The sequence below is a fragment of the Camellia sinensis genome, chromosome 12 (assembly GCF_055761805.1).
Source record: "Camellia sinensis isolate YWXY chromosome 12, ASM5576180v1, whole genome shotgun sequence".
Taxonomy (NCBI): domain Eukaryota; kingdom Viridiplantae; phylum Streptophyta; class Magnoliopsida; order Ericales; family Theaceae; genus Camellia; species Camellia sinensis.
Genome location: NC_138972.1, coordinates 89,759,455 through 89,781,668, shown reverse-complemented (window position 1 = coordinate 89,781,668; position 22,214 = coordinate 89,759,455). Strand labels below are relative to the sequence as shown.

The 22,214-nt window shown below is 44.7% G+C and overlaps 1 protein-coding gene across 5 annotated transcripts; it reads right to left on the bottom strand.

Annotated features, from left to right (window-relative positions):
* Nucleotides 1–15,968: 15,968 nt before the first annotated feature.
* Nucleotides 15,969–20,769, bottom strand: LOC114322365 (protein SOSEKI 3). Of its 5 annotated transcripts, none has more exons than XM_082899200.1 (7): nt 20,658–20,769; nt 20,162–20,397; nt 20,003–20,072; nt 19,788–19,903; nt 17,564–18,452; nt 16,587–16,870; nt 15,969–16,344 (listed from the first exon to the last, which is right to left on the bottom strand). In XM_082899200.1, exons 2-7 carry the CDS (start codon nt 20,370–20,372, stop codon nt 16,319–16,321), a joined length of 1,596 nt encoding a protein of 531 aa, XP_082755326.1. In that variant the 5' UTR covers nt 20,373–20,397; nt 20,658–20,769; the 3' UTR covers nt 15,969–16,318. The 5 variants fall into 5 exon arrangements, with proteins under 5 accessions (XP_082755326.1, XP_082755328.1, XP_082755325.1 ...); XM_082899198.1 differs by having other exon boundaries at nt 16,126–16,346; nt 16,588–16,870; nt 19,788–19,900; XM_082899202.1 differs by lacking the exon at nt 20,658–20,769 and having other exon boundaries at nt 16,542–16,870; nt 20,162–20,586.
* Nucleotides 20,770–22,214: the final 1,445 nt, after the last annotated feature.

Below are 22,214 nucleotides of genomic sequence, written 5' to 3'. Positions count from 1 at the left end.
CCTTCAAGAACCTTAGGTTGATGGTGGAAGTGTTAGGCTATGAGGTGTGGCGCAAAACGGTCAAGAACAATACACTTCCTAAGCCTAAATATAGAGACAAAGAGAAAGATATGTATATGTGCCTTAACCAAAATCTGAACCCTCACAAAGGAGGGAGAGGCCTTCCTTTATAGACAAAGGAGGCCAAAGCTTCTCAAAGAAGCTAAAAACTAAGGCCAAAGATCCTCCATACACGTGTATAGAGGATGTAGTCTGTGCCTTCCAGCTGGCAACAACTCACAGAGACAAAACTGGAGGGAGCAGGCTGACCAGTTAAGGTGGTCGGCCAACCACTTCCCCTGGTCGGCCGACCAGGGTGAGTGGTCTCCCTCAAGGAAAAGTGGTTGGCCAGCCTATTTGATGGTCTCCCAACTGAATGCAAGCTAGTGGTATGGTGGGAAACCAACAAATGTGGCTCAAAAATCAAGGAGACCAGTTTTCCGACAAGAGAACCAGCTGGCGGAGGGAGAAGTGGTCTCCAAGAGAAAAGGTGGTCTCCCACCCTTGTACCACCTTCCAAACAAGGAAAACAAGGTCCATGCCAAAAATTAACCAAGACGGATGCAAAACGAGAGTTCGGGAGGCAAAGCGCGCGGCCGGGTGCCTTAAAAACTGGCTGTTGAGCACCGAAAGTGGCATGCGACCACAAAAGTGGTCTCCCGGGTCACAGTGTCCCTCTAGACAGAGAAAACAAGGTGTGTTCCGAAAATCGTGCCAAACGGAGAATGTTAAGCGGTCCTGAACCGAGGCGCGCGGCCGACGGCTCCGAAAACCGAAAACTAGCTATAAACGAAAACAGTGGCCTACGACCACGAAACGTAGCCTACGACCACTGAGGGATGGTCTACAAGACCTCTCCCTCCCTTCGGGAAGAGAAAACAAGACCTGGTCCGCAGACCGAGTCAAAGTACAAAAAGTTTCGAGGCTCGAAGACAAGGCTCTCAGCCAAACTCCGAAACTTCAGAACGAGCACAACATGCGCAATCACCGAGCGCTCAATCGATGAAGTCTGAGTCTTAAGATCGGTAAAAAATGAGGTGTATACACCTAGCATTTCCAATTAATAAATGTCAACATTAAGGATATCCATCTATATCTTGTTTATAATTTTTAAATGTGTTTTTTATATGCAAGAGATTATTTATAAATATTATGAGAAACTAAAAAATTAACTAATGTAAGAAAATTCAACACATACCTGCAATTTTAACACTATCAACTACAACTGAGAGGGTGATTTATGAGCAGGCGTTGGGCCGAGGTAACGGCCGACCATATTGAGAGCCCAACGGTACATGGGGCCGAGATGATTGACCATCCGCCAAGAAGTGGGCTGCCAAAACTTGGGCCAAATGTGAGCCGCCCCGGACCCAAAAGGAGCTCGGCTGGATAGCGCTTGGTTGGACCGAGCTGACCGATCAGGGGATGGCTGAAGCCAGACAAGCTGGGTGACCGGCGCCCGGAAAGGCATGGTCAACCGAGGAGACTGTTTGACCGGCAGGAAGGCCGGCCAAAGGAGGTGCCCGGACTAGGCCCAGCCGAGATGCTGCCTAGCCCGGTCCTCCACGTATTTATCCCGTTAGGTGCTTGGGTATGAAGCATAGCATGGCCGAGGTAGAGCAGCTCGGCTGCCGAGCTCCAGCTGTGAAGTCAGGCAGTTGAGATTAGGTGGTGCTCAGCAAGGTTTATGCTGACAGATGGGATAGCGGAGCCACGTGTCAGGAGACGACTGGGAGTAGATACGGGGCACAGAGGGTATATAAACATGTCTGCGCCCCCCCCCCCATACGAAGGATGAACACATTGTAAGGAAATTCTTACACTCAAACGCTCTCCCTTCTCTCTATCTATCCCCTGTGTGTGTTCTAACTTGATCGTCGGAGGGGTTTTCCGGCCACACACTGCCGGGTAGCTCACTGCTGTTGTGCTCGCAGGTGATCGGACAGAAACGGAGCTTGGAAGAAAGGAATACGGGTTTGCCGGAATATTTGCTCCCCGTACAATTGGCGCCGTCTGTGGGAAGCTTGACAGACAAAACCTTGTCTTCCAGGTTCATCTGATCGCCGTCCATGGCGAACAACGACGAGTTTCCGTTGTCTGCCATAGACGGAGCTACCCCGGAGTTCACCCGAAGGAGAAGGTCCTCCCGCCATCCATCCAATGGCGGACTTGGGGACGCCCACTGGAGGACAGTCAGTAGACGCGCGGGATAAGCGCGGAAGAAGTCATGGTCACTCGCGGAGTCCAGAAGGTCACCGGCGCAGGAGAGACTCACACGCCAGGCGACTGGAAAGTAAGTTGAGAGATCAAGATGTTGTCATCCGGCGAATGGCGGCGGAGATGGAGGATCTCAAGCGGCATGTCAAAGGGAAGGGTGTAGTTGGAGTGGGAGGCCACAGTGAGCGCACCCCATCCCGCCATTCAGGCGGTCAGAGTCAGCGACGTACTCAGTCCATATCCATTACCAGAAGTTACCAGGTTGGTGATTCCGACGCGGGTGCAGAGAAGTCTAGCGCGCAAGACAGCACCTACAAACCCTCACGTCCGGAGACGACGTCTAGGTATTCTTACTCTGCTCAGTCAGAGGATTTGCGGGCATTTTTGAAGGAGCGGGCCCGCCGGCGCGAAGCACAGAGAATACCGGCGCTCCAGCGGTTATCCTATGGGGTTCACGCCAGTGAGGAGGTCGGAATGCCTCCACCCCGCCAAGCAGTGCCGCTCTTTGAGGATACGGACTTGGCCAGGCTGAGCGCCACCCCTTTTTCCCTGGATATAGAAACAACACCGCTTCCGGCAGGCTTCCACCAGCCTAAGTTCACACTTTACGACGGAAAAACCGATCCATATATGCATGTGAGCCACTTCCGACAGGTTATGGCTGGACATAGGCGCAATGACGGACTTATGTGCTTAATCTTCCCGTCAAGTTTGGGCGAGCTGGGCTTAAAATGGTTCGAGAGGTTGCCGGAAGGGAGCATACAAAGGTGGCACCAGCTGGTCGAGGCGTTTGTTACACGCTTCAAAACCAACACAAAGACGCCAAAGGAAGTTGATCATCTACTAAGTGTCAAGATGGAACCGAGCAACACACTGAAGGTATACAACTCAAGGTACTGGGAAACCTTCAACGAGATCTTGGACTGCCCGGTCAACCTTGCAATCACGCAATACAAGCGTGGTCTCCCGGTCGGACATAGACTGCGGGACTCGCTTACCATGCACCAGCCGACCTCCATGGGCCAGCTCATGCAGCGCATCAATGAGCACATCCGAGTAGAGGATGACGCATCAGCTTCTACCGTGAAGGCCACTCCGGTAACAACAGATAGGGGTGTTCGCGGATCGGTTTTGTGCAGTTTGCGGTTCGGTTTTGACCCGCCCGCATCTATGCGGTTTAGGAAAAAGTCAACCCGCAACCGCCCGCAGTGCGGTTTGCGGTTTGTGCGGATAGGGTTTGTAGATGTGCGGGCGGTTGCGGGCGGTTTGCGGTTTACACTTTTTTCTTTAAAAATTAATTTTTAAGTTTTTTTTTCCCATCGAATTTAAGCATTAGATTCATTTTATATATTTGTGATCATTTGATAACAATTTTCTGATGAGTTTACAAATAAAAATTTAATATCACTAGCATTTTTGTCATGAAAAAAATGTATATCCATGTATTAAAGGTTGTACTCAATTAGAATTGTCAATTCAGTAATCAATAATCAAACTAGAAGCTTCATCGATCACCAGAAGAAAAATTTTATTAGGAAAAAGTGGATGAGTCATCAATGAAAATCATATAAGAAACCAAGTTTAGGACTTGATAATTTTATGACATTAAGAAAGTTGAGAAAAACTTAAAAATAAGGATCCTAGTGTCATAGAGAACATAATGGTGCTCCTGTTAAAGTTACAAAATTGGTATATAAAAAATAATAATAATAATACTAATTAAAGTGCGGGCGGTTTTTGCGGGTTGCGGTTTTAACCCGCGACCCGCCCGCAACCAGCAAATTTGTCATATTTCAAACCGCATCCGCCCGCATTATGTTTGCGAAACCGCCCATTTATATGCGGGTTGGGCGGTTTGAGCGGTTCGGATAAACCGTTGCCCACCCCTAGCAACAGACAAGAAGACAGCAGGCAAAGTGCACGCAGTTGGGCAAGAGCCCAGCCGCTCAAGTGACCGAGCAGAGGAATCGGACCGTGGTTCGAACCGTAAAAACCGGGGCAGAGGACGTCGGAATGACTGGGATGACTACCCCCGAGATGACATAGCAGACGCAAACAGAAGGATGAAGGCGAGGACCGGCATCACCACAGTCTTCAAGATTCCAATTTATCGCATACTTAGTGAAATCCGAGACGAGGAGTATGTCCGGTTTCCTGCTAAGTTGGGCGATGGACAGAAGGGCTATAATCCGCGGTATCGCTGCACATTCCACCGGGAGAGGGGCCACCGAACAGAGGATTGTTTTCCATTGCGCCAGCACTTGGAAGAGCTGGTTGCGGCCGGGCATCTAGACCTTTACATTGATGGCGGAGTGAAGCCGAATCAGGCTCCGGTCGATCCCAGGGGACAGGATGACCGAGACGCACCACCACAAGGAGTTGTTAATGTCATCCACGGCATCGTGGAACCGGAGCGAGTTTGCGAGCACCGGGGCATGATAAAAAAGGCAGAGCATATGAGGGAAGTTTTGTCGGTACAGCCTGCCATCAAAAGGGGGAAGACTGAAGAAAAAGACGTGATTAGTTTTACCTCAAGGGATCTAGAGCGTATCCAGACGCCACACAACGATGCCCTAGTAGTAACACTACGCGTCAAGGACTTTGATGTTAAGCGGATCTTGATCGATCAGGGAAGCTCGGTCGAGATCATGTACTATGATGCGTTCAAACAGCTTAAACTCTGGGAGACCGACTTGGCTCCGGCAACTTCGCCATTGGTTGGATTCAACTCGCAACCAAAGTGGCCTTTGGGAAAGATTATCCTGCCGGTCAAAGCGGGATCCGTTGTCAAACAAGTTGAGTTTTGGGTGCTACAAGTGCCTTCGACGTACAACCTTATCCTTGGAAGGGGATGGCTACACGCCATGCAAGCCGTGGCATCAACTTTTCACCAAGTAATGAGATTCCCCTCGGCTATGGGGGCAATCGAGGAGATTTGGGGCGATCAGGTCATGTCCAAGCAGTGCTTCGTGGCGGTCAACGGCAGCCGAGTTGCCAAAGGATTCGTCCAAATGATTGAGGGACCGGAGGACCTGGGTGTCTTGGATGATGTAGGCACCGAGGCCGAAGACAAGGCAGTTGAGGAATTGATTGAGGTGCGAATTGATACAGAACAGCCGGACAAGTTCTTCTTGCTCGGCTCAAGTCTCACGGCCATAGAAAGAACCGAGATGGTTGAGTTTTTGGTGGCCAACATCGAAGTCTTCGCATGGTCGCCTTACGACATACCTGGCCTCGATCCAAGTTTTATCTGTCATTACCTCAACGTCTTCCCTGGAGCAAAGCCAGTCATCCAGCGAACAAGGAGATCGGCACTCCATCACGCCGAGGTAGTTGCGGAGGAGGTGAAGAACCTGCTTGAGGCACGAGCAATCCAGGAAGTGCACTACCCTCGGTGGATTTCCAACACAGTTGTGGTGCCGAAGAAGAATGGAAAGTGGCGAGTTTGTGTCGACTATAAGACGGTCAACCGAGCTTGTCCCAAAGATAGTTTTCCTTTGCCGCGCATCGACCAGCTCGTGGACTTGACGGCTGGACACAATAGGCTTAGTTTCCTGGATGCCTACCGCGGATACCACCAGATCGCCATGCATGGTCCTGACCGAGAGATCACCTCTTTCACGACTCCAAGGGGACTCTTCTGCTACCGAGTCATGCCTTTTGGTTTGAAGAACGCCGGGGCAACCTTTCAGAGGATGGTGACCAAAATGTTTGCTCCTTTGCTTGGCCGGACAATGGAGGCTTACATCGATGATATGGTGGTAAAGAGCCGACTGGAAGCAAACCATTTGTCCGACTTAGCCGAGATGTTTGTCATTCTAAAGAAGCACAAGCTGCGTTTGAACGCGTCAAAGTGTGCCTTTGGCGTGGGATCCGGGAAATTTCTGGGATTCTTAGTCACGAACCGAGGCATCGAAGCAGACCCTACTCAGATCAGAGTCGTGCAAGAATTGAAGCAGCCTAGCTCGGCTAAGGACGTGCAGCATCTGGCCGGGATGGCCGCCGCGCTTAATCGGTTCATAAGCCGGTCATCAGATCGCTGCCGCCCTTTCTTTCAAGCATTGAAGTCCAAGTTCTCGTGGGACGCGGAGTGTGACCGAGCTTTGGCCGAGCTCAAGGAATATCTGTCTACTCCGCCACTGTTGGTTACACCAAAGCTGGGAGAGGAACTTTATCTTTACCTTGCTGTCTCCCAACACGCGGCCAGTGCGGTGCTAGTCCGCGCCGAAGGAATCAAGCACTTCCCAATTTTTTATGTCAGCAAGACCTTGCTGCCGGCTGAGACGAGATATCTGCCGCTGGAAAAGCTTGCCTTGGCATTGATGATGGCTTCAAGGAAGTTGGCACATTATTTTCACGCCCATACCATCGTCGTACTGACCGAGTTCCCCCTCAAGGCCTTGTTTGAACGGGCGGACTTCTCAGGCCGAATTCTTAAGTGGGCGGTGGAGTTGGGGCAGTTTGAGGTGAAGTTCCAGCCGCGCACTGCTATCAAAGCTCAGACTTTGGCCGATTTCGTCGCCGAGTTCTCGCCTGGCATTCATCCGGTATGCCCGGTCGATATTACCGAGGCAAATGATGAGATGCACGCAAGGCCAACCAAGGTACAGCCAGTTAGAGGAGGTAGCGACGCGGAGTTTGCGCGCATCATTGAAGCACCCTCAGTCTGCACAGTTATACCACCTGGTGATGCGATGACGGAGTTGAGTATCACCGACCCATCCACTCTGTCCGGTCCCGCATCACCGAGAGGGGACGCAATTGAACCACACAGCTCAGGACCTGCAGTCGGAGTAACACTGCAACCTGATGATTCGCCTACGGACTTGAGCATTACAGATCAACTTGCCGAGTCCGGTGTCGAATCATCAAGGGGGGAAGGAATGGATCCACACAGCTCAGAAACTGGGGCCGGATTAACACCGCAACCTGATGATTCGCCCACGGACTTGAGCGTTGCAGAACTTACTGAGTCCGGTGCCGAATCACCAAGGGGGACTGAAGTGGAACCGGCTAACACAGAGCATGTGACCGCACAGCCGAGCAGTTTTGATCCCATTGCCCTTCGCAACTCTCAGGACCCATCCGACAGCTGGAAGCTTTTTGTGGGGGAAATGTGGAAGCTGTTCGTTGATGGAGTGCCCAACCGTCATGGTGCCGGCCTAGGTATCGTTCTTATCTCGCCGGATGGCCTAACCATTGAACATTCTATTACACTTGGCTTCCCAGCATCTAACAACGAGGCTGAGTACGAGGCACTTCTCGCCGGGCTCAAGAGCGTAATTCAAATGAAGGCTGCCGAGCTCTTGGTGTACAGTGATTCCCAGCTTGTGGTTAACCAAGTCTCTGGGATTTACGAAGCAAAGGACGACAGGATGGCGAAGTACCAAGCTCTGGTCAGGGAACATATCAAACAGTTTAAGGCAATCAGAGTCCAACAGATTGGCCGGGAAGAAAACAACCGAGCTGATGAACTGGCTGGCCTCGCTTCCATGGTAGATAGTACGTCTCCAAACCCCCTGTTGATTGACTTTCTTCCGCGGCCAAGCATTGAAGACGCCGGGCAGACGGATGTACTCTGCGCCGCGCTAGTTTCTTCCTGGATGGACCCCTTGATCTTGTTCCTCAGAGACCGAACTCTTCCCACTGACAAGAAAGAAGCACACAAAATCCGGGTGAAGTCGGCGCGGTTTTGGCTCTCTCCATCTGGCACGTTGTATAAGAAGTCGTTCACTGGTCCTTATCTCAAGTGCGTGCACCCGAATAGTGTGGAGGCCTTCTTGTTTGAAATTCACGAAGGCATTTGTGGCAGCCACATAGGGGGCAGGTCTTTGGCATACCGAGCTATTTCGCAGGGATACTGGTGGCCGTGCATGCAGGCCGACGCACAAAAGTACGTTCGCAAATGCGAAAAATGCCAGAAATTCGCCCATCAGATCCATCAGCCTGCCAGGGAACTTCTTCCCCTCACCAGTCCTTAGCCCTTCGCCATGTGGGGGCTAGATATAGTGGGACCACTGCCAACAGCACCAGGCAACCGGAAATTCTTCATCGCGGCCACAGATTACTTCACGAAGTGGGTTGAAGCTGAGCCCTTGGCAACCATTAAAGAGAAAGACGTGAAGCGGTTTGTTTGGCAGAACGTGGTCACGCGGTTTGGCGTCCCCAAGATCTTGATCTCTGACAACGGCACCCAGTTTGATGGTCGTCTATTCAGAGGATTTTGTGAAGATTTAAAGATAGAATTCTACAACTCCACCCCGGCTTACCCACAGTCCAACGGTCAAGCCGAGGCATCAAACAAGACTATACTGGATGGGTTGAAGAAACGGCTGGAAAAGGCCAAGGGAAAATGGGCTGAGGAATTACCCAGCGTCCTTTGGGCATACCGAACAACCCCGCGACGTTCTACCGAGGAAACTCCATTTGCTTTGGCTTACGGCATGGAGGCGGTCATACCTTTGGAAGTTGGAATGCCCACCCTTAGAAGCGAGAGTTTTGAGCCCGAGCTGAACGCCGAGGCTATTGCCTTGGAGCTGGACCTAGTGGAAGAGCGTCGGGAGAGGGCCCTCATCCATGTGGCCGCCTACCAACAAGAGCTCTCAAAGAAATATAACAAGACGGTGCACCCCAGACCGTTCAAAGTTGGTGATTGGGTTTTGAGGAAGATTATGGGCAACACCCTGGTCCTAGGAGAAGGCAAACTAGGGGCAAATTGGGAAGGACCCTACAAGATCACCGGTTTGGCGGGCAAGGGGGCTTACCACTTGGAGGATTTAGAGGGAAGAGCAATACCCCGGCCATGGAATGCGGCCAACTTGAAACTGTATTATTTTTAAGATTTTGCTTTCTTTTCTTGTGCAAAGAAATTTTTTGGCTTGCACCACAGCATGTAATTCTTTTTATCAATTTATAGAAGTGATTTTGCTTTAAGCACTTGGACTGTTGTTTTAATGTTAAAAACCGAGATGACGTGCTCCGGTTGGAAGAGTTGGTGTTTTGTCCAACTTCGAATTCCCAACCGAGATGACGTACTCCGGTTGGAAGAGTTGGTGTTTTGTCCAACTTCGAATTCCCAACCGAGATGACGTGCTCCGGTTGGAAGAGTTGGTGTTTTGTCCAACTTCGAATTCCCAACCGAGATGACGTGCTCCGGTTGGAAGAGTTGGTGTTTTGTCCAACTTCGAATTCCCAACCGAGATGACGTGCTCCGGTTGGAAGAGTTGGTGTTTTGTCCAACTTCGAATTCCCAACCGAGATGACGTGCTCCGGTTGGAAGAGTTGGTGTTTTGTCCAACTTCGAATTCCTAACCGAGATGACGTGCTCCGGTTGGAAGAGTTGGTGTTTTGTCCAACTTCGAATTCCCAACCGAGATGACGTACTCCGGTTAGAAGAGTTGGTGTTTTGTCCAACTTCGAATTCCCAACCGAGATGGCGTACTCCGGTTGGAAGAGTTGGTGTTTTGTCCAACTTCGAATTCCCAACCGAGATGACGTGCTCCGGTTGGAAGAGTTGGTGTTTTGCCCAACCTCGGATACCCAACCGAGATGATCTAATCCGGTTGGAAGTGTTGGTGTTTTGTCCAACTTTGTTATTACTAACCAGGATGGTTATTCCGGTTTATAAATTTGTTATTTTGTTCTGCTGAAGTACTTCGACCGTGTTATGCATTCCGGTCGACAAAGTGTTCAAACGATGAGTTATACCGAGATATTTTGCTGAAGATGGAATTGATTACTACCGTGCAAACACTTAGCAAAATTTGAGTTTCTCATTGAAAAGAAAATCATTACAAAAGGTGGGAACAAAGCCCGGTTACATCAAAAGTGTCGAAAGCAAAAATACAAAAAAAAGGAAAAAGAAAATTAAACTAGGGGGGAGATATTGGTGAACTCGTCCTCGCCAGCATCGAGGTTGATGGTTGGACTTGCCTCTTGGGCACCGGGCTCAGCATTGCTGGGCTTCTCTTGCACCTCAGCCTCCTCTGCCTCGGAATCTGTCTCACCGTCTCCATCTTCAAGTCCTTCCTCGGCCTCAGCTTGCAAAGCGCTGAAAACGTCGTTTGCATAAGGCACGAGGTAGACCGGTAACGAAGCTGGAGGAGGGTTGACAAACACGTCGGTATCAGATCCCTGGCCGAGGTGTTCGCAGGCGGACTTCCAGCCGACCTTGAAGTAGATGTCTTGAGTTGCAAAGACTTGCTTTTTGTAGCTTTGCTCGGCCTCATTAAACCCAGCGTTGTTGGCATCCCGGCAAGCTTTCTTCTCCGACTTCTTCAGGGTGTCCACCTCTGTCTGGAGCTCATTTTGTTTTTTCACGGCTGCATTCAGCTGACCGAGCAGCCTATTATTATCAGCATTGGCCATCTCGAGGGAAGCCTTAGCCCAGCCGAGCTCGGCTTGAAGGCTCTCGACCTGGCTGGCTGTGTCGTTGGCCTTTTGCCGAAGCTTGTGGATGCGCTCCAAGACGAGATGTTGTTTTTGAATAGCCTGCAAAAAAGCAAAGTTGATTAGAAAGGGGACCGAGCAGAAAGGGAACCGCGCAAACACTTGTGAAATTTTCAAAGGAACATCGACTTACCCTGGCCATAGACTTCACCGACGATTTGACCAACCGGGTGTCGGGGACGTGGTCGCTGCCGACCACGTCGCTCGGTAGTAGCAGGGCCTTGGACAGATCAAAGGCGAGCAGATGCTCTTTGTCAGCCTTGATCGAAGCCGTTGCCGGGATGTCTTGACCCCGGTGCTTCAAATGTGGACGCCAGGCCGGCACTGGGGCGGGGGCGTCAATTGGATGCTCGGTGGTAAGCTCGGCGACTAGCTCGGCGGACGGGTCTGCCCGAGCTCTTTTACCGGTATGTCTTGCGGAGGGTTCTCGGCTGGATTGCCCGGCGGCTTGAGAGGCAAGGGCGACCACAACGCCACTGGATTGACCGGCGGCTGGCGAGCGAGTTGTGACGCTCGGCATCTCGGCGGATGTGGCGGTGAGCAGGTTCTTGATTCTGCTGCGCTTTGCCATTTCTTGTTCCTCAGTCAGGCGGATGAGGGAAATGTCAGGAAGGGACGGATCTAGAGGCGGCGAAGGAGCGCGAAGGAAGTCAATTACTCTACTCCGGCGTGGGGCAGAATACCTGTAGGTCGGTGTGTAGCCGAGTAGATCGTTGCAATCTCGGTGAGGGTACCGAAGCACGGTCCGAATTGCTTCGACGTTGGGAAATTGGTAGTTGGCTTGCAAGGCTTGGATTGCTGCAAAAGAAACAGGAAAACCGGTTAGTTACAAGATAAAGAGTTAAGCTAACTGAGCACAATTGAGTAGCTTACATGAAGAACCGAAGCCCTTGTTTATAAACCAGCCCGGCACCTCGGCCGTTTCATAATTGCCCGACACCCAGAAAAAATCGTCGTCGTGCAGATCTTTATCCGGGGTGCCGGTTACAATTTTTTCCTTGCCCGGTCTTATCTTCAAGTAATATGCAAGGCCGTCGCCGGTGTGGCCCATTGTGTATTGCCTTAATATCTCGGCTAGACCTAAGTTGGTGCCTAACCGATTGTTCAACTCGTAAACACCGTTGATAATCCTATAGGTATTGGTGGACACTTGTGTGGGAGCCAGCCCGGTGCGGCGAAGGAACTCGGTTATAAGAGGGTTGAGCGGGAAACGGAGGCCCCCTTCGACTATTGAGAGCACGGTGAAGGGGCATTAGTCAAGTCTGCCCCAGGGTGTGGTCTCCTCTTCTGCCAGTTTGAGATGAACATCGGCCGGGACGCCGTAATCCTCTCTGAAAGCAGCTAGCGCGGCCGGAGTATCCACTAGAAAGCGGAATTTCCCCATTTCTGGCTGGCTTAGTGGACCCCGGCTAAGGGGTTTGGCATTGGTTATTGGATGCTGCTCGGTCCTGAGAGCCTCAGGAATGACAGTGGTCCCCTTGGACTCTGCAGGAAAAGGATGGCAAGTGTTAAGTGTGAGCGCGGTTGCGCAAAAGGAGCTGGATTTTAGCTCGGTCATTCAGAGTGCCAAACCACCTCGGTTGTCTATTCTATCTAAGGAGCCCGATCGCCCAAGCAGACTAGATGTTAGCCCGGTTGAGTGACCAAGTCCTTTTGTTATCTCGGTTTTCGCTGTGGTTTGGACGAACTTGTTATTTGCTCGGTTAGGCTGGTTTTTTGGATCAAAAGAGGACCAGGAGCCCGGTTCACCCCAGTTCTTCAGTGTTCTTCATGAATATGAAGAACACCAAGAACAGTGGGAGGTTTGGGACGGATTCTAAGGCCTATGCCCTAAGAGCTACGTTTTTGTGCCCTAATGTGTGTAATATGAAAGAAAATAGCAACTCGAGGGATCGAAAACCTTACCTGTGAAGGATTGGAGTTGTTCTTCCAAGAATGAGGAATGGCAGTCGAGTCTGAGGAAATGGCTTGAGCCTTTGAATCGTCAGATAGAAGAGCAGCAATAGGAGGAAATGGTGATGGGGGTCATGAATATGTAAGCACGAGACCGCCCAAATTCAAATTCTGGCACAGACGGCGGGTTGGCTGCTCGATGACCAATGGCAACCCGCCACGTGTCCCTATTTATGGCAACGTCAGTACTGAAGTGACAGGTTAAAGAGTCGAAGAGCCAACCGAGCTACTTCTGAAGAAGAGGACGTCAGCCATGGCAGACAACCGGTCAAGTTTGCAGACAGTCGTTAACCAGCCCGGTTGCCCTCTGGCTTCTTGGAGACCGGAGAAATGTTATCTCGGTCGAAGTGAATAATCCCAGTCACGCTTTCGCGGACGGAATTAAGGGGCAATTGAGAGGGTGATTTATGAGCAGGCGTTGGGCCGAGGTAACGGCCGACCATATTGAGAGCCCAACGGTACATGGGGCCGAGATGATTGACCATCCGCCAAGAAGTGGGCTGCCAGAACTTGGGCCGGGAACAACTTGGGCCAAATGTGAGCCGCCCCGGACCCAAAAGGAGCTCAGCTGGATAGCGCTTGGTTGGACCGAGCTGACCGATCAGGGGATGGCTGAAGCCAGACAAGCTGGGTGACCGGCGCCCGGAAAGGCATGGTCAACCGAGGAGACTGTTTGACCAGCAGGAAGGCCGGCCAAAGGAGGTGCCCGGACTAGGCCCAGCCGAGGTGCTGCCTAGCCCGGTCCTCCACGTATTTATCCCGTTAGGTGCTTGGGTATGAAGCATAGCATGGCCGAGGTAGAGCAGCTCGGCTGCCGAGCTCCAGCTGTGAAGTCAGGCAGTTGAGATTAGGTGGTGCTCAGCAAGGTTTATGCTGACAGATGGGATAGCGGAGCCACGTGTCAGGAGACGACTGGGAGTAGATACGGGGCACAAAGAGTATATAAACATGTCTGCGCCCCCCCCATACGAAGGATGAACACATTGTAAGGAAATTCTTACACTCAAACGCTCTCCCTTCTCTCTATCTATCCCCTGTGTGTGTTCTAACTTGATCGTCGGAGGGGTTTTCCGGCCACACACCGCCGAGTAGCTCACTGCTGTTGTGCTCACAGGTGATCGGACAGAAACGGAACTTGGAAGAAAGGAATACGGGCTTGCCAGAATATTTGCTCCCCGTACAACAACATTAATAAAGAAAAAATAGATGACATAAGATTAATGGTAGATGTATGATATAGTTTCAAATTTTTATTGATTAGAAACTATGGGTTTGTGTGGTGGTCGGTACTTCAATTCAAAAGCATTGTCATCCCCCAGAGAAAAAGCAAGGGAAAGATCAGATCAGATCCACATATACATACGTATTCGCCATATTTCACTTTGCCTTACTTCAGGGCAGTCCATTTATTATTGCAGTAGTGATTGGGGGCCCGAAAACGGGACCCCCGAATGCCCCGAATTTTTTTTTTTTTTTTTTTTTTTTTCAGCAGACGAAGAAGAGGAGAGGAGGGGAGGGAAGGGGGAGGAGGAGGAGGGGGAGGAAGGACTGGAGGGGGCCTAAAAAATGGAGGAAGAAGACGGAGGAAGAAGAGGTGGCGATCGGCTACAGAGGCGGAGGCGCGGCGACGAGCAGAGGCGGCGATCGGCGACGGAGGCGGAGGCACGGCGACGAGCAGAGGCGGCGATCGGCGACGGAGGCGCGGCGACGCGATCGGCGACCGGCGACCTGTCTTCCCTCTCTCTCTCTTTCTCTCTTCTCTTTCTCTCCCTCTCCCTCTCTGTCTCTGCGAAGAAGACGAAGAAGAAGAAAATAGCGGAAGAAAAGAAAAAAAAAAAAAAAAAAAAAATCAAAACCCAAAACGACGTCGTTTTGGGTTTTGAGCCAAATTCGACCCACGAATTTCGGGCCCTCAAACATTACTCTTATTATTGTCCCTAAACTCTCTCTCTCTCTCTCTCTCCTTTTCTCAGTCTCTCAAAGCTGTGTTCTATACAGAGAGTTGAGTGAGAGTTGAGAGAGTGGAAACTTTTTGGTAGCCCACTTCTCTATTCACTTTATTTCAAACTTTCAAACTCTACTTTCATTTCAAACTGAAAAGCAAATTTAGTGTTAAATGTGAACTAAAATTTTAAAATAATCAATATAATTAGGTTAAAATTAATTTTGTTTGTTTGTTTGTTTTTTTAATTATTATTTTTTAACTGTAAAACCTATTTTCTTACAATTATGAGGTTTAAGAGAGGTTAATGTAAATTATATATATATTAAACAATGATTTTATAATTACTATATGCAATTTATCATATGATTTTGTCATCATTATATTACAAATCAGTGCATGTGACTAAAAATAATTACAAACACAGTATAATTGCATCTCAGAAAATTCTCATCCTTTATACTGTGTTTGGTTGAGAGATTTGAGAAGAAATTTGAAAAGAGAAATGGAAAAGATAGGTAAAATATGAATAAATCATGCCTATATTTCACATAATTTCACACACCTTTTCCCTTTCCCTTTTCAAATCCCTCTCCAAATCCCCCAACCAAACACGGCCCAAATCCCCCAATATACTTCTTAAATCATTACAATAATAAATTAAAAAAAATAATATGATCATTATATATGGTGACTTAATTTATCTAAGGAAAAACTTTAAAATGTGCACTATAAGAGGGCAAATTAGGCAATCATGTAGGGTGTAGCAGTGATCAAGAGATACCAATTGATTTTGCATTTCATCAATTATTATTTGCTTTTCGCAAACACACTCTACCTACCCATGATGGAGAGCATTATTTGACTTTATTTGTTGGGATGGGGATGACCATCATGAGTCAAAGGTGTGATAAATAATCAAATAAACCCCCCCACATTGCACAAGTTTCTGAATATTTCCTTTTTGTTTTCCTGTGAAACAAACAGAATGGCCAACTGACTTGAGTATGCTGTTTTATTTTAGCCTTTGACCTCAAACTTAAAACCTTTTTGCTTTGTCAACCATAAAAAGCTCATAACCTCGCTCCCTCTACTTTTCAGCTGGGCAAGGAATCCCATGTCCCCACTATAATGTCTACCTAAGAAAAGATAGATGTAAAAAAATAAGATTATTTCCAACCAAACCCACCATTATCATCAAATGAAATTCAACAATTTTTTCATTCTAATTGTTCCGTGAATGCTACATCTTGTCAACATCATGCACCAGCCAGACTACAACTGGCTCAACCTCTAAAATAAAACCTGGGGACCATTGGTTCTCTCTAGCAGTTGTGACATATATCAACAATTCAGAACTGTACTGATGGAATCAATACTCTCTGCATAAAGGCTAATATATTGCAACTACAGTAAGCAAAAAAATAGTACAACATATTCCCCATCTAAGAAAAGCTGTATTAAACAGACTCAAAAGGCCAGTGGCTAGTTTGCTCCTTCTCTCTCTCTCTCTCTCTCTCTCTCTCTCTCTCTCTCTCTCTCTCTCTCCTCTTCTCAAATTTCAAATTTACAAAGCCAAACTATTTATCTACTCACGTTACTTGGGAATTCAAAAAAAAAAAAAATTCCAAATAGTTGCAGGAATGATAATCCTTTTGGTCAAGCTCCAAAATGCTTTCTACGAGTCACCATTAGTGTCACAAGGTGCCGTGGACTGGATTATAACCCGAGCTCCTGAAGCAAGCCTGTTAAAGTGGAAATCAAACAAAAATCTCAACCAACTTGATTAGGAAAATTCCATATCATGGTTTTAAATAATGGTATCAAGATATATATCAGTATTGGCAATACGGTCATATATCAAATAGTATAGACTGATATTTTAATGAATAACGATATTGAAAGTCTAAAATGTTTCTCCGTAATGGCCAATATTTAGAACCTGGTTCAGAGTCTATTGTGAAATGGGGAGGAGTCAAAACTTAACTTTCTTCTATTTTGATCACCGTTTCCTTCTCCTCTCTAAAGGACTCTAGTTTTTTTGAATGTTTCGGAGAAGGTTCTGTGATTCTTCTGCTGCTCCCATTTGATATGGTTCGTGAGCTGTCAACTCTATCAGAGGAGATCCTTGGTCCCTCAGAAACTGGGGATCTCATTGATTCACTTCTTGGCTGCTTGATCAGTGAAGCCTTGGTTGAACATGGGATGCACTTTGAAAGCACCGATGTTGTGTCCTCTTTGTCTGCTGCTGAATCCAATTGCTTACTACTTCTGCATTGCCAATTAATTGCCAACTTTCATTTTGGAGGAGAGTGAGGAGCAACAATTGCAAATACATAGTTTTCAAGAATGAATCAATTTTTTACTTATCAAAAAATAAAAGAACGAATCAATTTCTCACTTGATCAAACCATTCATCAACATAATATTTCACTATGTAGTAAATATCTAAGTACAAACATAGCGCCACTAAAACTTTAATGGAAACTTAATGCCTGGATGCAAGAATTTAGTAGAGATCCATTTTGGTGTATTGCAGTTATAACATCCCAGCAATTTGTCGTCCAGGGCATTTGAATAAGTTGAATTCGTTGCATATATAAAGCCAGAGGATTTCATTCCAAGAAATCATCCACTGTAATTAATGTTCATGGCTCTCTTGTTGATAAGGGATCATTTAGAAGTTCTTAACAAGATTCCACAATAAATTATGGTTATAACCTCATATAGTAAGAACTAAAATTTCCTATTGCCTCCTTACATCCATCGCAATTTTTTTTTTCAAGGGGATACAATTGATCATCTGATGTTGTTCAAATAAAAAAACGTTTTTCATTCAACATTTGCATATGCCCTAATAAAATTCATAATTAAAAGATTGACACAACCAAATAGACAGAGATGCACAATTCAGGGAGTAAAGAACAACTCATAATGCTAGGTGAAGTGTTGAAATCTACTAACCTGTCAGCATTGTAGGAAGATGAACGTTTTAGAGCACTAAAGCCATCTCCTTCTTCCCTAAGCATATTTGTCTCGACAAAGCTCCCACTGAAGTATTCCTTATCCTCCAACCTCAGACCCATGAGCCTTGGGTTCTCTGTCAAACAATCAAGCTCTCCCAACATCAAAGATGTCGAGAACAAGGGGGAGGGAAATTTCGAATGTGAAAACCTTGGCCTGTAGGTAGGGACAAGGCCAAAGCTGTGATCTTTCACTGAAATTGACCCACAGGAGATCAGTTGCATCAGCATGCTTGAAGCCTTGACCTTTGTACTAGATGGCATTCGAAATTCCTCCTCCTCAAGTATCCTAAAGCTGTTGATCTTACGAGCATCAGCTCTGATCAGAGATTCTAAGGTCGCTGTCTTCCCACCTGACGAAGAAGCACCGGATGAAGATGGAGGTGGGGAAATTAAATCCCTAGAAATATCAGAAGTTTCTTTCACATCAGGAACCCGATTTTGGAAAGACTCATTGCTATGAGGTTCTAATGACCTATCATCTGTTGAAACACCCCTTGTGCAAGTCTCTCGAGCTGTATTAGTTCTGCTTATATTTTCCTCGGTCTGAGTGGAAGCATCAGCCAAACCATCACTCTTGTAAACCTTGTACTCTGTCAAGCTTAGACAACCATTCCAAGGTGATGTTTTCCCATCCCTAGAAACTGGAGACATGCCAGAAGAACCAGGATGTTGAACTGGAGGAGAAAGGTCATCTTCTTGAGAATTCTTTGTCTCTCTCCCATTCATGCTTGAAGAAGACGAAGAATCATCATGACTCCTCGAAGATGCTGGCTCTGGTAATTGTTTTGGATTCTGCAATTTTATATTTGCAGCAGGACTAAATCGACCTAAAATAAAACAAAACAAAACAAAATTTTCAAGCCTTTAGCTATTTTTGTAGTAAATTAGCTAACCTTTCTTTGCTTGCTGAGAAAATGAAGGAGAAGAATATAAACAGCAATATGAAATTCCTTTCCAACAGAAGTGTGTTGGCTTGTTTTCAGATTGCACACATTCAAACATCCCAACAACTCCAGAATTGAAAAACGATAAAACGGTTTTTTTTTTTTCATCAACACAGAATGAAGATATTAGAGAGGGGAAAAACTCTCTTTTTTTCAAGTTCCTGGCTAGCCTGGCCGAAATTCTCCAGGTGTCTACAGTGATGTATGGCACAGTGGCAGAGAAATCTTTGAAAATCAGTTTTGCAAAGCCAACCACGTCCTCCCTCCCCTTCTACTACTTTCATAAAAGAAAAAACCGAACTAAGCTAATAGGTACAACCTGCGTAATTGGTATAACCTTCAATTTTATGTTATTTTCCCCGCCTTTCCTAAGAAATTAAAGAGCTCATTGATGTCACAAATTGTGGTCTTGTGTGTGATACATGGACATATAATTAAGTTAATACATATACGTGGAGACATATATACATGCTCTAAATTTCTAAAGCAATTGGTAACTAAGAACCACTCAATTAATCACCAAAATGGGTTCCAAAATAGACCCACTATGCCCCAACACTCTCTCAAGTTGAGATCACAACATGAGAGAAGCCAAACCCTTAAGTTAATAACATAAATCTTTCTTGTCTTGAATGCTAATATGGCAAGTGACAAGTTAAATTAAATTTTCCTTAAGATACTACTATTGAGTAAACCTCTAATTCTATACTTTTTGAGTTATTCAGTTTATTAAATTTTTTAAATCTCATTTTTAACAAAAAGTTTCCAAAAGGGTTTTCAAAGATTGTCAAACAGTTACCGAGAACTTTCAATATGCTTATTGAAATTCCTCAAATAATTTCCTAAACATTTTTAGAATTAGTTTTTTATGTGATAGAAATCTGTTGAAACAAATCCATAAAAATTCCACTAAGTTTGTAAGTAGTTTCTAAAGGTTTTTTTTTTTTTTTTAGTATCCATTTAATTTTGGGAAAATTCCCATCCAGTGGTAACTTTAGAAAGCTATTACATATTCATGAAAAAATTTATGATTTTAATTATTAATATTCATAAAGTTTACAACTTATTTGTAATTATTTGAAAATTTACACTCAATTGAAATTTTCCCTTAAATCTTTCCCAAAAGCATCGAAAAGTTTCCCAAAAGCATATTTGAACTTTCTCTTAAATTTTTACAAGATCAGAAGCTCTACTATGGACCAAGTTTCATTTGCTCACCTGAATTACACTCTTCAAAGAGCTCAGAACCCTTGAGAACGTATTCACTTCCATGAGCAGGAAAAATTAAGTCATCTTCGCCCAGATCATGCCACACAAACCCATTCTTATAACTTCTGCACCCAAAACACACAAACATAATAAAATAATAATAAATAATAAATAAATAAATAAACTGAAAAATAATAATAATAAAAAACAAATGAAGAATCAACCTTTTGCAAGACCATGAGTACATTGAAGCCATGCCTCTGCCTCTAAGCACATTAAGCTTAGCAATCACATCTTCATTTTCAAAATCTGAATATTAGTATCAGATTGACCAAGAAATTGTTTGAATTGACATATATATATATATATATATATTGTTATACCTCTCAAGTAAAGGCCATCGGGTGATGAGAGAGTGAGTTCGATGAAATGAGGATGTTCGAGTTGTCGATTTTTACAGAGATAGTAAACCACAGGCACTTTCCGAGTTTGCTGATACTTGGGTGACCTCTCCGTCCAGACTTTCGCTCTCTCCGGACTCACTTCCCGATGATGATGATGATGATGATGATGCTTCTTCAACCGCCCATCCATTTCAAATAAACCCTAGCGCATCGATCTAAACACTGAATCAGCTCAATCAAATTCCACAACTCTAGAGATATTTGGTGTTTCAAATCTCGAAATATCAGATCTGAGAGAATTCGAATCTTGAAGAGATCAAGTGCTAAACTTTGCAAAAATAATAATGTAGTGATAAAACAGTAATGTGACATGTCATGGAAAAAATAGACTATAAATGGACATGGAAATGCAGCAGAGGATGAACAGGAGAGAGTGTGTGAGAGTTTTAGAGAGAGAGAGAGAGAGAGATCAAACCTGGGAGGGAGGGAAGAGAAGGTAGAGGGAAATAGAGGGAAGTGAGCCAGCCAGAATTTTTAATGCACATATGAAAGAAAAAAAAATTAATCAGTCTGTGGTTTGGATTTTTTAGATTAAATTTTTTAAAAATTGAATTTTTTTATTTTCGTATTTTTTTTTATTTTTAGTGAATATTTTTAAAATTTTAAATATTTTTTTTATTTTTTTAGATGTACCTTACTTAAATGTATCTAAAAAGTAAAAAATTTGTAAAAAAATATTTTAAAAAATTAATAAATACATAAAAATATAAAAAATGTACTGAATTCTTGTATTTTTTTATATTTTTGATATTTAATAAATTTTTAAAATATTTTTTTATAATTTTTTATTTTTTAGATATATTTATGTTAGGTGTGTCTAAAAAGTAAAAAAAAATTACTTAAAATATTAAAAAAATTCAATAAAATCAAAAAAATACGAAAAATAAGAAAGTAAAATTTTTTAAAAAATATTTTTTGAAAAATGAAAACAAGCAAGCTGTATCAAGAAAATAAGAAAAGTATTTTAATAATTTAATTAAAATATGAGATAAAAAAATTAATATAGTTGAAATAATTTTTTAATTTTTTAAAAAAGATATATAAAAAATTGAGAGGAAAACGAATATTTAATTTTTTAATATAAATTATAAATTATTTAATTTTTTTAATAATTTTTTAATTTTTAAATTAAAAGTGTTACCTGCCAAACCAGATATAATTTGAAGACGAGCTTTTGATGACAATTTTTTGAATGTTAATAGCATACTCATGGGGTAATATTTTTTATCAATCCCGAACGTATATATTTTTTTATTATTTTTTAAATATCTAACGTATAGTCAATTTTACTATTAAAATTAATTATAATAATAAAAAAATATCATATGGTATATATTAAGGGCGTTTGGTAGGGATGTAATCGGTTTGATACCGTCGGTATTTAGGTAAAAAATTATATCAAATCGATAATATCGATTTTATTATTTTGAACAACGATACAGACCATTTCTCGTTGGAAAAAATAGATTTTTGGAGACTTTAATTAAATATTAAAGTGGGTCCCAACCATTTATTGTATTGAGTCCAAGTGGGTCTAGATACTTTGCAATGAATAGCCAAAAATCATTGAGAATTAAATAAGAAATTGCCCCATAAAATTAGCTTTATGAAATAATTAATGAGGTTTGTACCTTCTGCCTTTATTGCAGAGTTTAATAGTGCATTAATGAAATTTGTAACTCTTGTCTTTATTGCAGAGGTTAATGGTGCATTAGTGACCAGCCATAAAGGCTGAAGGCTTCTCCTCTCTCCCCTATACATGTAAAAATTGAGACCCTTCTATCAAGTCTCAAACATAGAAATTGTTTCTTCCATTCTTTAGTCAGTTTGCTAGAAATTTCTTACTATGAAAAAGTGCTGCCATTGTCGGTTCACTAAAGCTAACAGAAGGTGCTTTTGAGTTAGCCAGTTTAAAACCATCTTATCCTGGGAGACAGAAGTCAACGTTCTTCTAGCACTCACGGTGAGGTGG

Excerpts from the sequence above, each read along its gene's own strand:
- LOC114322365 (XM_082899198.1), bottom strand. The coding sequence starts at position 20,372 with ATGGATGGGCGGTTGAAGAAGCATCATCATCATCATCATCATCATCGG. Across the intron at positions 19,901-20,002 it reads TACTCATGGTCTTGCAAAAG|TTATAAGAATGGGTTTGTGT; the intron begins GTTGATTCTTCA and ends TGGGTGCAGAAG. Across the intron at positions 16,871-17,563 it reads TCTTCCTACAATGCTGACAG|AAGTAGTAAGCAATTGGATT; the intron begins GTTAGTAGATTT and ends TTGGCAATGCAG.